Below are 16,237 nucleotides of genomic sequence, written 5' to 3' on the forward strand. Positions count from 1 at the left end.
GGCAAGGAGGCATTGCACTGGGGTCGTCCAGCAGAAATAGGAGTTTTCTAGGAACTAGAACAGCACGGCAAAGGCTGAAAGTCAGGAAAAGCCTATGGTAGAAACCACTCCATCAACAGAAAAAAACGGCATAGTGTAGATTCACCTGGTTCTCATTGATGGCAGAAAGGAAGAGAAAGAAAGAAAAAGAAAGGAAGAGAAAGAGAGAGAAAGAAAAGAAAGAAAGGGAGACAGAGATAGAAAAAGAGAAAGAGGAGGGGCCTGGGATTTAGCTCAGTGGCACCACCCCTCCCTCATAAGCACAAGGTCCTCAGTTCGATCCCTGGCACCAAAAAAAAAAAAAAAGAAAAAGAAAAAAGCGAGCTCACCTCAAACTTCTGCCGAAGCTCTTCATTGCCCTCGCTTCCTTCTGGCGGCACAGGCACATTGAAGTACTCGCCTTCCTCCTGGCTCAGTAACTTAAACCTAAAGGGAGACAAGAGGTCAGGACAACTCCAGGAGTCTCTGCTTGGTATCATTATGTGGAGCCGAGTACGAGAAAAAGGCCTATAAAAGGCTCCACTTTAAACAATGCGTGGAGGGGTTTTGGTTTTGTTGGCTTTTGTTGTGTCATGTGAATGGCCAAGTACAGTATATACATTATTTATATATATATTTATAACTATAGATTGTGCATTCCTCACTCAAAAATTCAAAATCCACAATGCTCCAATAGCCAAACCTTTTCATTGGCAACATGACAGCATGAGTGGAACATTCCACACCATGAAACCTTGATTTTGTGCAAATTAAAAGTAATTATATAAAATTACCTTCAGACTGTATGTATAAGGTATATGTGAAACATAAATTTTGCTTTTACATTAATATCCCTTCCCCATCACGTGCACGCGTGCGCACACACACACATACACACACACACACTCTCTCTCTCTCTCTGTCTCTCTCTCTCTCTCCAACCTCTGAAAAACATCTGAAATCTGAAAAACTTCTAGTCCCAAGCTTTCTGGGAAAAACACACTGTACCTTAATCCATGGATATCAGAAAAAAAATGCACAGTCTATGTCTGTAGGGTGTAAGTTCTCTCTCTTTCTTCACACGCACAGATTCCTTAGTTATATCCATTAGATTACTGGTGTTTTTATCCAAGTTTTGTCCGCTGCGTGCTTTCCATTCTGAGAGCCCCTACTGCAGATGCCCCATGCATCCCTGTCAGCTTTCCCAGCGCTTCTGCCACCTTCCACGTCCCACGTGGACCCCTTGCCATCCCGGCATCGGGCTGCACATGGGTGAGCATGGGCTCCCCAGGACCACTCTTCTCTGCAGCAGCTGCCCAAAGGCTTCTGCATTCACCCTCTTAAGAAACCTTACTCCTGCGTGATTACGTCACAAGCCCAGGTCCAAACCTTGTCCCTGTCCCTGCCTCTCGACCTTAGGTGACCTTAGATTAATTTGGTTAGGCTCACTGAGCCTTTGTATCTCACATTCACACACTGAACTAAAAATCCCCTTTCAAAGAATTGTGGTGAAGCTGACACATGTGAATAACTGCAGTGTTCAGCATTCAGCAAGTGCTAATGAAGGATTCTCATCGCCATCACTATTAATGACATTAACTTTCTTATCACAATCAGGGCGGCTTCAGTTTGTCTCCTGAACACCAGACACTTCCAGCTAGTTAGAGGATGAAAAAGAGGAAGGAAAAGTGGCGTTCCAAAGGCATTTGAGGAACCAGGGGAGGAAAGAGATCCCCAAACTCCCCACTCCCAGATACCTCCTAACCAAAATTTATAATTTTCATCACAATTTCTTTTCTCCATTCACAAATCCTAGGCAGCTTCCAAAAATAGGAGGACAGGTGATTCAAAGCAGAAATGCCACCTCCACAGTTAATATTCTCTTCCTCAAATTTCCCCTGAAGTCACCAAAAGAAATACAAAAATAACAGAACACCAGTATCTTTGCTGGAAATTAAGAAAGGTGCTCTCCATGCAGCAGAGACTTCCAGGAAATTCTGAAAAGTAAAGTAGTAGCAAAAAAAAAAAAAATACAGAGAGGCAATGGGCAAACTTTATGTGTTCATATGCTACCTTTGAGGATTTTGCTAACCTGTGTATGATTTTGACTTATTGCTCTTCATTAAAACATCTTGGTCTTAAATAATAAATTCACTTTTAAAGTCACTTTCTGGGCTGGGATGTAATTTAGTGGTAGTACATTTGCTTAGCACACGTGATGCCTCGTGTTTAATCCCCAGCACAAAAAATGAATGAATACACAGGACACTTTCTATCTCTTTCTTGAAAAAAAATGAAAGCCCCTTATAGCAAATTAAAATTAACTGTTAAAAATGTAAACCAATGCAAACCAATGTTATTCAAGTCTAAGTAGGTAGTATTGCTTACCAAAGGCTCCAAGCCTAAACCTGACCCCTCCCCTTTTTAAAATGGGAGCTCAGCAAAAACCATGTGGCAAAGAGAATCATTTAAGAATATGCCAGAACTTCCTGAGACCTTGTTTTTGCAGTTATTTGAAAAGTGGAAGGAGCACTGACAAAAGAATAGCTTCTTTCAGGTACAAGATGCTATTATTTAGGCACAAATTACATGCTTTCCAAAATCATTTGGGGCATCACACTTTGGAAAGTACAGATTGAGGGAAAATGATCAGCTGTGATCAGTGGAGAGAACCCCGAAGAATCTGATTTGCAACCCTGGATCTGACCTCAGGGAGTGAATGGAGGCCACCAATTGTCATCTGTACTCGGGACACAATGAGAGGCATCCGTACCCAAAGCAGAGGCAAAGGCAAGGCTCCCTGGAGTCACTCAGTACAAGCAGGATGGCACAGAGCAAATGAGGTCCTGCTGGACTTCAGAGTGAGGTCTTATCGCCCCTGAATAAGGACACTGGTACTCATTAGAAGAGAAGATTGGGAATTCCTCTGAACTTTGGGATGCACAGAACCAACTTGGAGAAGATGCTTCTCCATCAGGCAGTAGGCTGCTTGTTACACAGCTGTCTCTAACTGTAGCATCTCTCAAATATGCCCATAGGACAAGACATCCAATTTGACAAAACCAAAATTCAAAAAAAATACAAAAGACCCCTGCCTCCCTTCATCTGGATCTGAAAGATTAGAACAGGAACATTTGTCATTTCTGAAAGGATGGGCAACAAATAGAGAAAGACAACAGGATATATGAAAAACTCAGTCATTCAAACAGAAACAGACAATGGGGAATCTCATCACTACCTCTCATGAAAAAGAACTCTTGCCCAAAGAAAATTCTAGAAAGTCATATTGTCAATGTCCAGAGATTAATGCATCTATGAAAAGGAAAAAAACTGGAAAGATTACTTTCAGAAGAAAAATCTAATCACTGAATTTTAAAAACCCATTGGATATAGAAAATACAAGGAAGATAATTCAGATAACAATTAGTGAATTAGATGACAAAGCTGAGAAAATTTTCTGGCAGTTGGTTTGATACTTACTAGATTAGAGCTGAACTAAATGCTTGTGTTCAAAAAATGCATACTATCAAAATTAACATGCTACATGAAAGGGAGAAATACTGCAGAGTCTCCCAAAAAAATGTATACATCAGGAAAAGTAAAACTTGTATCAATATTTTAATACAAAATTTATTGAGATATCATGAGCATAATAAAAGTTACCTTTGGCCTTGACAGCTATAAAAGGTGCTCAGAATTGTAGCCATTATCTTCCAGTCGTTTATTAGCAGGGTGAACTGCTTTAGTGTGTATACATTTTTTGGCAGACTGTATATATGTTAGCAAAGACATATTCATATCCTTCTTATATAAAAAGTTCATATAAATCAATAAAAAGGTTAAAGACAGGACAGTCATTTACAAAAATAAATGGCAACACACAAATAAAAATGCTCAAAATAATTAAAATATAAAATATGTATATTTGCATCATATGTTCAAAATTTATAATAACATGTTGATAAGTATGAGTAAAATAAAAAGTCTGACACAACATTAAGATATAAAGTGATTTTTTTAAAAATGTAGGATGTGTTAATAGAGTCTTTATTAATGCATACATTTTCAAAGTCATCAATTCCAGGCCTAGGAATTTATTAGGAAATAATTAAAGCTAGGCACACAAAGGTTTCACTACAAGTATGTTTACTGTAAAATTATATTTATAGATAAGCATTGCCATCTTATGATCATATAATTGAGATAGAACCACAGAATGGATCACATGAAGCTACTAAAATGATTTTTCCCAAGAGTACTGAGTGACAAAGAAAAAAGTCCATGATACACTGTTAGGTGGAAAAGGCAGATTACCAGACAGATCTGCTGCAAGCTTTCAGCTTTTTTCATACATACACACAGGAAAAACTATAATACTATTATAGTGTTTATTTCTGGGCAATGGGGTTCTGGAAAATATTTCTTGTTTGCTCATGTATACTTTCCAATAATTACTCAGTTAGCAATGATAACTGACACTTGCTGAGTGCTTACTCTTTCCCACACACGGGGAGCCTTAGATTAAGCACTTTGATACCATAACAATTCTGTGTCATAATCACCACTATTATCTCCTAAAAAGGAAGGGAGGCACAGAGAAGCTAAATAGCTTGCCGGAGGCTACACAGCTACAAAATAGTGTGGAGCAGAAATCCTAACTCGGAGAGTCTGATTTCAAAACATCATCATCCTTGTTTTTTTGTAACAATACCAAAATGTCATTATTAATAATAACAAAAGAAAGTTTAAAGAAATACAATTTTAAGGTAACAGTGATTACAGAGAATAGTTATGGATTTAGAAAGAGATGTAAAATAGAATAAAATAGGAAAGAAAAAAATTTTTAGAAACAGAAACTTCATAATAGAATATGACAAAGGCCATACATGTGAAAACACTTCCCAAGGGCGCGCGGAATACACCGAATCAGTCCGCTGCACACAGGAAGGTCTGTGTACGCCCTACCGAGGTCCTGGGTCATGCGGAAGACACCGAATCACCCCGCTGCAGACAGCCAGCCACCTGGTTCCACACTACAAAGATGCAGAGGACACCAGACCACCAGACCAAGGTACTGAGTCCCGCTGTTCCTGGCCCAGAGGTGGGGCTTCTGAGCCACCATCCCACTGCTCCTGGTCCAGAGGAAGGGGCTTCCCGGCCACTATCCCTCCGGCTGCTCCCAGCCCACAGGAAAGGGCTTTTTGGTCACCATCCCTGCCGCTGCTCCCGGCCCCTGTCCCACCTCTCCCAGCTCAGAGGAGGTAATCCGTGCAGGCGCTAACAGCGCCCCGCCCCAGTTGAAATGAGAAAATATGTAAATAAGTCTCAAAACCAGACTTCCAGATCACCTACAGCAACCCTAAAGGGAAATGAGATGGAATACTCTGATACTCAACCACCTGGACCCACTGAACTGGCAACAAAAGGGGATCTGGAAAAAATGAAATCAGAAATAATTTCTCAGATAACAGGAGAAATTGTGTCCCTAGTGCAAGACATGATTAATAAATCTAGAGAGGAGCTCAGGAACATGATGGAATCCCAACAGAAGAAACAAATGGAATCCATAAAACAGATGCAAATAGATTTCCAGGACATGAAAAACTCCATTGAAAGTCTACACAGCAGAATGAGCCAATGTGAGGACAGAATTTCAGATATAGAAGATTGCAATTAGTGACCAGGAAAAGAAAAATTGCTTCAAAATTATAAGGGAACATGAGAAATCAATCCAGCAGCTGCTAGATGATGCAAAGAAGAATAACATAAGACTGATTGGGCTCAATGAAGAAACAGGAGAGAGTGGAGACGACATAAAAAAATCTCTTCACAGAAATAATGGCAGAAAACTTCCCAAGCAGAGGAAAAGAGCTTGACATAAAGATAAGTGAGGCATATAGGACTCCAAATAGCCTTGATCAAAAAAAATCTACACATAGGCATATAATTGTTAAGATTCCAGAAGCACAACAGAAGAACAAAGTTCTCCAAGCAGTCAGAGAAAACAAACAAATCACATACAAAGGAAAGCCCATCAGAATCACAGCAGACTTCTCAACACAAACCATCAAGGCAAGAAGAGCTTGGAGTGACATATTCCAAGCCCTAAAAGAAAACAGCCTCCAACCCAGATTGATGTACCCTGCAAAACTATCTTTCAAAATGGATGGAGAAATAAGATACTTTCATGACAAAGAGCACCTTAGGAACTTCATGAATACCAAACCAGCACTCCAAAGAATTTTACACAATAGCCTAGGAACAGACATTGAGGATCACAACCCCAGGAAGCAAAGCAGAATGAACCCATCTGGCATGACAAGAAATTAAATGTAAAGGGGGAGAACCCAACAAAAAGAAAAAGTCATGGCAATGACAAGTCAATACGTTTCAGTTATAACCATCAATGTTAATGGTCTCAATTCACCAATCAAAAGAAATAGACTAGCAGAATGGGTCAAGAAGCAAAATCCAACAATATGCTGCATACAAGAAACACACTTAATTCAAAAGGAAACTCATACACTGAAAGTTAAAGGGTGGAAAACAATACTCCATGTGACAAGAACCTGAAAAAAACCAGGAGTAGCTATCCTCTTGGCAGATCAAGTCAATTTCAAAGCAACACTGATTAAGAGAGATGAAGAAGGACACTACATCCTTGTAAAGGGAAGAATCCAAGAGGAAGAGATGACAATCATAAATATCTATGCACCAAACACTAGTGCACCCAACTATATAAAACAAATACTAACAGACATGAAAAGTCACATATGCACTAATACAATTGTAGTGGGGGACCTCAACACCCCACTGTCACAAATAGATAGATCAACTAGACTAAAAATAAGTAATGAAATACTAGAACTCAATCGAACTCTTGAACAAATGAACTTAACAGATGTTTACAGAGTCTTCCACCCCACAAAATCAGAATATACATTCTTCTCAGCTGCACATGGGTCATTCTCCAAAATAGACCACATACTCACACATAGGACATGTTTAAGTAAGTGCAAAGGAACTGAAGTTATCCCCTGTATATTATCAGACCATAGTGTGATGAAATTGGAGATCCATAGCAAAAGAAACTCAAAAAATTTCATAAACACGTGGAAATTGAACAACACACTTCTGAATAACCAATGGGTCACAGAGGAAATTAAAGAAGAAATCAGACAGTTCCTTCAATTAAATGACAATGACAATACAACCTATTGGAATCTATGGGACACAATGAAAGCAGTCTTACGAGGGAAATTCATAGCAGTGAATACGCATATTAGGAAAACAGAACAAGCCCAATTAAACAACCTGATGCTGAACCTCAAGCTTCTAGAAAAAGAAGAGCAGGACAACCCAAAAGCTCATACAAGGGAGGAAATTATAAAGATCAGAGGAGAAATCAATGCAATGGAGACTAAGAGAACGATACAAAAAAATCAATGAAGCCAAGAGTTGGTTCTTTGAAAGAATCAACAAAATTGACAAACCTTTGGCCAACCTTGTCAGAAAAAGGAAAGAAAACACTTCCCAATAGAAAAAGGAAAAAACTTCCAGATTCAGTTTTTGTCTTTTTCTTTTTCTTTTTTTTACATGGAACAGCACATCACTTATTATCCAAGATCAAAGACTGTGAAAGATTTAACATGAAAGAGTAGACAAGGGTGTAGGCTGAAGGATCTACCACTCTGCATCAAAATGAAGACCTTAAATGGTAAAAGAGATCTCATTAATTCCCTGGCCCTTTTACTCAGAGTAGATGACAAAGTCCTTACAACATCCCACACGGAATGCTTAGCCACCCCACTGACCCACATCCAGTCGTCACTGCTCGCCCTCTCACTGGTCCTCCTCCAGATCCTCAAACTCATGAGGAACACTCTTGCCTCAGGGCCTTTGCACTTGCTGTTCTGTCTGGCAATCTCTCCCTATCTACCCACGTGGTTCACCTTTAGGTCTTTGCTAATGTCATGTTGTCAGTGAGTCTTTTTCCTGAGAACCTAAACTAAATCTGACTACCACTCCCCTAGAATTCCCTATCCCCATTTCTTATTTACTTTTCTTCACAGCATTTTCAGTTGCAAACATGCTATGTTGTACTCCTTTTTTATCATTTAAAAATGTTTTATCTTTTTCTCCAGCTAGAAAGAAAACTCTAGAAGCCAAAGGTTCTAGTCTGTCTTTTCACTGGTATCATCTTAGCACAGTAGGTTCTAGCTATATATTTTCAATGAATAAATGAGTGAGTGAATGAATGCCAGCAACAAGCTAAAACTATAGAGAAAAAATATTAACTGCAACAAAGATAATTTTAATGTAATAAAGCTTGGACAGTTATACGGCTAATAATATTGCATACATAGAAGGCAAAAAAATTAGAAATACTAACATTTTAAGTGATTTTTCTAGAAAAGGTGTAACAAATATTATACATTTAGCTCAAGCAAACAAAACAAAATATAAAGGCATAAAAGATCTGGCCATTATCATAAAGTGGAATCAATAAAAGTTGAAATGTATACCCTACAAATGGTTAATATGATTGAGATGGTTAATCTTGATTACAAACTTGGTTGCCAGGAGAGAAACCTGGGAGATTAGTTAAGTGCATTCTGGGTGTGATTGGGTGGGTCATATGGTCATGACCCTGAGGACTATATCTGGCTCCTGGCCCTCTCCTCTTGGGCTCTTCCCTGTGCTCTGTTTTCCAGATGCCATGAGACAAACAGCTTTTCTCTGTCATGATGTTCCTGCCTTGGAGCCAGCCAACCATGGACTGAACTTTCTGAAACCATGAGTCTAATTACACCACTGCTCCTTTATGTTGCAGACATGAGGTTTTTGTCCCAGTATCAAAAACCTGACTAATATTTTTACAGTCATGTTTACAGAACATTTAGCAACATTAAATATTCACCAAGCTAAACTGAAAAAAAAAAAGAAAACAAAAGGAAGAGGAAAAGAAAGAGGAACACACAGGCCATATTCTCTGCCTATAAAATACCACAGCTATAATTTAACATTAGTAATAAAAATTTAAACAAAAAGCTAATTTGAGAAGCTAAAAAAGATGCCTAAGAGAATGATAGAAAGGAAATTTAAGACAACTGCAGACACCTTGAGAAAGAAACAAAACAGGCAGAACATGACATATTGAAACATAGAGGAAATATCTATTCCTTTAAATATTCGTTTATTATTTTTAAAGTGTAGAATAAGGTGGAAGAAGAAAGACAAATGAGCAAAACATTTGACTGAAATTCAAAGACAAGTACAAAGTAAAACCCACAAAAAAGGAGAAAACAAGCAGAGTTGATACACAATTCCTGGAGCTAATTCTTTGAAGAAAAAAATAAATAAGTAAAACAGATGAACCTCCAGAAAATCAAGAGGGAAAAAAGGAGACAGCATAAATAAACAAAATTAGAAACAGAGAAGAGGATTTGACAGCAGAGCCAGAGCTGGTGGTAAAGAGGCACATGAGGAGCCTGGGGCAGGCACACCCATCTGGGCTGCTCATGGCTGCTCCTGCGGTCTCTGCCACGTGGTCTTAAATTACATTTATGTGACACTTAGTGAGCAGGACGCATTCCGAGGGGTGTGTCATTAGATGATGTCCTTACTGTATGACCATCAGACCTGAACCTAGCTGCTGTAGCCCACTGCATGCCCGCACTGTGTGGTCTACCTGCTGTCCCTGGGCTTCCAATCTGGATAGCACATCAGCGCACTGAATAGCACGGGCAATTGTAGCACACTGGAATGAATGACATCTCTAGGTGACAGGAATTCTTTAGCTCCTTTGAAATCTTTTCTTTTTCCAGTACTAGGGATTGAACCCAGGGCCTTCACACTAAACTATGTCCCCAGCCCTTTTATACTTTTTATTTTGAGAAAAGATCTCCCTAAGTCATTCAGTTGCCCAGGATGGGCTCAAGCTTATGATCCTCCTGCCTCAGCCTCCCAGAGTGCTAGGATTATGGGCATATGCCACCATGCCTGTCTCCACTGTAATCTTATAGGACTGTTGCTGGCTGTACCATGATTATATGATGCATAATTGTACCACACAACAGAATAATGAGAGAAGCCCCTCCCCTTACATCTGGGGAAACCAAGTCTTGGAGAGGACACGTGACTTGCTGAAGATCACATGATGCTAATAGAATCCAGATTTGTAAAGTTTGATTCATTTAGAGCCAAAGGCAGCATCATAGATCCCTTGACCCTGTATCTTTCATCAGCAAAATCTGGAAGATGGCTTGTATTTTGCAAAAGTTCCCTACTAACTATTATTTCATCAACTTGACCAACATCCTAAGCACGGGGAGAGGGTTTTTTTGCCAATCTGGTGGGTGGCATGATATCTGCCGAAAGGGCTGCGGCACAGAGAGGGCAGGTGACGTTCCTGAGGTCACAAAACATCCATCCAGTTAGGAGACCCATGGTCTTCCTCCAGCTTCTGCCTACCCCTAGATCAAGAGACAGAACAGGACCTATATATACTTCGGCTCTGGCATCACAGATGCCTGGACCCAAACTCCAGCACTGTCCGACTCTGGTTCTTGGAAATGATGCTCCAGCTGGGACTGTTGGGAGAATTCAGCAATGACCTAAGGGCAACCGTGGTCGCGTTTTGGACTTACCCCTGAGGCAGCAACCCTTACCATTTAGCCATTTTTGTGTCCCTGCTCTCCACTGTCATTGCTGAACTTCAGCTTATTATGATGTCCAGGTCTTTTATGCCTTTATATTTTCTTTTTATTCGCCTGAGCTAAATGTAGCATGCTTATTAAAGTTCTCCCAGTAAAACTGTTTGGGTAGACAACTGTTTGAAGCCAACAATTATTTAAAATTGTTTCAGGTGCTAGCCCAGAAGGAAGGCTGAGATATGTGTTTCTGTCTTGGGAGAAGCAAGAGGGGCAGGAGAGGTAGGTATGAGGTGGCACCCCAGGGAGTTGGCTTTCAGCCGGAGGACACTGCCTTCCCAGCAGCAGGAGGAAGGGAAAGGCTCAGGGCTCTGTGCCAGCACCCTTGGCTCTCCATGGGGTCCTGGGAGTGCTGAGAAAAATGGGGCCAGGTGGTGGCCTGGGACAGGGACAAAGAGCGGACCTTGTGGAAGGACCTCTCGGTAGAATGCAACAGGCTGGGTACCAGGGCTCCCAAAGCCAGTGGGGACCAGTCCAGGGACCAGCAGGATGGCCACTCTGCAACAGCAGGGCCCAGAAGGTGCCTTGTGCAACAAGGGACCCCTCTCCGGCCATCTCGAGGTCACAGAATTACATGGCAAAGTGTGAGTCCATTTCAGAGAAAAAAATTCGTATTTTTCTGCACATCTGATTAGTGAGTGCTGTACGAATGCTCAGCCCGCTCGTTGGCATCCAGTGAGAGCCAATAAGTGGTAGCTATCTTTACTGTAATTATTATTATTATGTTCTCTCCTAGCTGCTTCTACCCCCTGGGGATCATGCCTTCTTTGTCTTTAACCTCTTTCAACTTGACTTAAAGAGGAAGTAACATCCAATCTGTGAGTCAATGAAGGTGGGATCCAGTACAAAGTCAAATTATCCATATGTTAGGAAGAAATATCCAAATATTGGGGAAAAGATGATTGGGTGACCTTTTAATGTCATGCTAGAGCATTTTCTAATTGGGTCTCTCTTTCCTCACGGCAATATTCTTCTGTTTAACTTACTACTCGCAACCAGATCAGGGCCAGATGGTCTCCCACATCTGCAGAGATGTTAACTTTTAGAAAACGGAGGTGTGTTTGGGTGTGTGGTGCTCCTGGAATCTCAGTACTCTGGGAAGCTGAGGCAGGAGGCTCGCAAGTCCAAGCTCAGCCCAAGCAACTTAGCAACTTAGCAAGATTCTGTCTCAAAATAAAAAGTTGAAAAAGGGCTGAAGATATGAAGCTATAGTCCAGTACAAAGACCATGGGTTCAGTTCACAGTAGTGCAGGGAGGGAGGGAGGGATCTTGATCTTGAGTTCAAGCCCAGCCTGGGCAATTTAAACTTAGTAACACTCTGTCTCAAAATAAAAAGTAAAATAATGAAAAAGTCCTGGGTTCAATCCCTAGTACAACAGGGAAGGAAGGAAGGAAGGAAGGAAAAGGAAAAAGAGATAAAAAGAAAAGATTCCAGAACAAAGGAAATATTGCAGCTGACTGTGAAGCTGACTGTAGCCAGCTCTCAATGAAGATGCACCTCCTCAAAAGGCCAAAATCTGACAATGGATTGTTCAGGGCTTTGGGGTAAACTGAGAGCCACTTTAGTGCCAGTCAAATCACCTAATGGTGTCAAGTAGGGCAAATGTGACAAGCAGGGAGCAGTGAGGACCGCAACAAATGGAAAACCACGTCTTGTCTGATGGGGCATTCGCTATTCAGCTGGTCTCAACTGTTTCCTTGTAGCCTCAGGTTTCTAAAATGCTGGCAGCTTATTATTCCTGTGTAAGTAGAAGGATCAAGTCAGGCATGTCTGTGAGGCTGACCCAAACTACCAGCCCTCACTGTGGGACTGCTTTCATGTTTCACTTTCAGGAAGAAAAGGAAGACGTACTCGATCCCGTGCCGGCTGGACTGAATTGTATTGTAGTTCCCAAAGCCAGATCTTTCTTACCATCCATCAACACCAGCCTTCTGCAGCTCAGAAATCCCGAAGGACAAAGACCCCATGAAGTCATTCCTGCTGGTCAGATCCCAATCCCAAATCTCCACGGACAGTCGTCTGTCTTTGTCTGACTCTTTCAGCTGACTGGAAGAGAGAAAAAAGAGAAGGCAGCAGAGGCCGTGGTGACTTCTCAAGCAGATGAAATGTACAAGAGGACGAGACCTGGAGGTAGAAATTTTTAAACCTTACAAGCTGCTTTGAGAAACATGGGAGGTTTCCATTCCCCAGAGACAGGAGTTTTTCCTGTCTGACAGCCTGTGGCTCGCACAGGAGGAGGACCTAGGCCAGTCCGACAGGAGCAGCCCCTGCTTCTGCTGTCTGTCTTAATAGGGTCCGCAGTGTTCAGGAATCTACTGAATACAGATAGAGGTTACATCACTGGGGGTGTGCGTGTGTATTTGCACATGTGTGGGTCGAGGCTGAAGCAGTGTGTAGGGAAACTGTCTGGTCTGAGGCACCTGATTAAAGCTGAGACAGTTCCTAGTGTGCTCTGGGAAATGGGGCTATCCAGAGTCACGCGCTTTCCCCTGTGACTGCAGCAGGGGCTCTGCTGTCAGACTGTCCTGAAGCCCACTGCACCTCAGGTTTGCTACAGAACCTCTACACGCCCATGCATTTAGATCGCTTAACTTGTGTGTGTTAGGCATAGTATATGCTTAATAAATATCAGCTGTTGTAATTAACGCCAGACTTGTTGGCCCACATTTTGGGGCACTGGCCAGGGAAGCTAATGGAGATCTCCCGCAGTCTGAAGACCCAGCATTACCCCCCAAACTGAGCCCTAGAGAGGTTGTCACCACACCCTGCAGGTATATCGCACTGTTGGTTAAGTCCCACAACTTCACCTAGCAACACATTGCGCTATTCCCATCCCACGCACGCCTCACATCACAGGCCTTCTGAACTCTATTTTAAAAATATGTTTGAATTTTTGCTTGGCTCACAACACCAAAAAGATGCAGATAGAAGAGATAAAAAGGAAGGAAGGAATGAGGGAGGGAGGCAACAAGGCAGGGGAAGAAGGAGGGAAGGACACAGAAGGCAAGGAGAGAGGAACCCCCAGTTTCCGGTATCCCACATCCGCCTCTCCCTTCCACGCTGGGCCACCGAGACGTCAACTTACAATCGAAATGTCTCGTTCCACTCAGGGTTGAGGGAGCACTTGATGGTTTTGGTTTTCTGCTTGCTCTCACTTTTGGGATCAGGAATCAGTTTCAGTTTTACATAGGGATCCGACAGGCCATTGGGGTCCATGGGAACCAGGTTTTTCGCATCTCTTACTGAAAAGGAAAAGAAGTTCTAACATTAACAGTGCCCAAAATGTTTCCCAAGCAGTAGCGTCTGCAGAACACACAGCAGGCAGGGTCCCTGGCCCCACACTTGCTTCCTGGGAATTTTACTTTTATTAATATCAACAGCTAGGGGTGTACAAAGAGGATAAGCTCATAACATGTAGATTCTGTTGTACACTGGCTACAAAGTGATTTCTGATTCCATTTTGCTCTTCCTACACCACACCCAAGAATAACTGTGAGTTTGCTAAGCTTGTCTTCTACAAAGCCCACAGAAAGACTGGCTTCTTCCACTTAGCATAATGTTCCCAAGGCCCATGTGACAGCACGGATCACCTCTTCATTCCCTTTGCAGGCTCAATAATATCCCACTGTACAAATCGATGACATTTTGCTTATACACTCATCTGTGGATCGACACTTGTGTTATTTCTACTTTTTGACTATTGGGAATAGTGTCACTGTGAACATATATGTACCAGACACAAAAAGTCACCAATTATATGATTCTATTTACATGAAATTTCCCAAAGAGGTAAATCCACAGAGACATATAGCAAACTAGTAGTTACCCCAGGCTGAGGGCAGAGGGAGAAGGGGGAGCTACTGCTTTTGAGTACAGTGTTTTAGGGGTGCTGGAACTTTATTCGAGATAGAGATGATGACTGCACAACATTGTGAAAGTACTAAATGCCGCCACACTTGACACTTTAAAAAGTTAATGGTTAATTTTATGTGATGTGAATTTTACCTCAATTCAGAAACAAAAAGCTAAAAACAAATTCGAGCTGCCAGCCAAATCAAGGTGCACCTGCTAACCAGCACCCTGACAGTCCAGAGAGAGAAGGCAGGAAAAATACTGGCAGAATTGTAGCAAGACTTCTTCCTCTGTCTGGCTTAGGGAAGGAAAGGAAGTGGAGGACCAGCATTAAAAATGCAACCAGCCATGGAAAGGATGCGGTAGAATAAAACATCAGCCTAGAGAAAGAGGGAAAGATTAATCAGAGTCATTTCAAAAGCCAGGGATGTAAGATGTCCGGGAAAGGCAACTAGAAAATGAGAGGTGTACAGATCTTAAGGATACAAAGTGAACCATCTCACTTACAGTAGAAAAATCCCAGGTAATGCATTCAATCCAAAACAAATCAAACTATCTACTAGAAGTTAAATATATAATGACTCCAACCAGAAATGCAAAGATGATTCAACCTTTGCAAATCTATTATTAATATATTCATCAATTTGTAGGTGAAAGGAGAAAACCGTAAGATCATTGCAGTCATGTGAAAATAGCAATGAAATTTCTTAATGGGATCCAGGATATGTGAAATAACAGTGCCACAGTTTGTAATAAACGCAATCCCATTAAAGTTGGGAATAAGACAAAGATACCCATTACCACAGCCATTATTCAACAGCTTTTTCTAAATGAGCCACCAGTGCAATAAGACAATGAAAACGGGAATTATACTAGTTCAAGATGGCAAGACAAACACAGAAAAGACAGAAAATTAGAAAGCGGAATAAAGCACCAGCTCACTTCCTCTAATTTTCAGTCATCACCTCCCATGGTCACATCCTGGAGCATTTCATCCCCTAAATTAGACATCACATATCTCTCTAGCATGTCACTTCCTATTTCCTAGTTCATTAACTCTATTACCCCCTGCAAAAAGTCCGCTCCATCAGTCCATCCACTGCGCCCAACATATACATACACTCTCTAAATTCCCATCCCCTCTTGTTTGTTCTCCATTTACCCCCAGTTTAAACTTTGTGCATTATAATTACTCCCTGGAAAACACTCTCAACTCTGTTGCCCCTGTTTCTTTCCATCTTAGTTATCTTACTTATCTGACAAAACCCTAAGCAGCTGACAATTGCCGAGAGAAGGAAGGAAGGGAGGAAAGGAGGTAGGGAGGGAGGCAGAGAGAGAGAGAGAGAGAGAAAGAGAGAGAGAGAGAGGAAAGGAAGGCAGGAAGGAAGACATCTAGAGAGTTCTAATCCCGGACAGACTGCATAGTGTCCTGGGTACAGGGCTCCAAGACACTGGGGTGGACATTTTACCTAGCAGTTGCCTCTCGTATTTAAACCTCACTTTCTTGCACAATAATTGGCTGCTAAAAAGTAAAACTGACATGTTTAGCACAGAATCCGGAACCTAAGAAAATACTCAATAAATGCTAGCTCTCTTACTGCTGTTCATCATTACTATCCACTGCCTTCTTTAACTACATTTGCCTATTTCTATT

The 16,237-nt window shown here is 41.5% G+C and overlaps 1 protein-coding gene across 5 annotated transcripts in view; it reads right to left on the minus strand.

Moving 5' to 3' along the window:
* The window catches only part of Prkcb (protein kinase C beta), a 312,724-nt gene that overhangs the window by 87,256 nt on the left and 209,231 nt on the right, over positions 1-16,237 (minus strand). For all 5 annotated transcript variants that reach the window (XM_004855957.4, XM_004855956.4, XM_087209105.1 and 2 more), the window contains 3 exons: positions 13,817-13,973; positions 12,643-12,777; positions 369-465 (listed from right to left, as the gene is read on the minus strand). In XM_004855957.4, the coding sequence (XP_004856014.1) occupies positions 369-465; positions 12,643-12,777; positions 13,817-13,973 (389 nt within the window). The remainder of the gene's footprint in view (positions 1-368; positions 466-12,642; positions 12,778-13,816; positions 13,974-16,237) is intronic.

The sequence above is a fragment of the Heterocephalus glaber genome, unplaced genomic scaffold, assembly GCF_053883595.1.
Source record: "Heterocephalus glaber isolate CG9 unplaced genomic scaffold, H.glaber_assembly_v1.0 deba00000943, whole genome shotgun sequence".
Lineage (NCBI taxonomy): Eukaryota > Metazoa > Chordata > Mammalia > Rodentia > Bathyergidae > Heterocephalus > Heterocephalus glaber.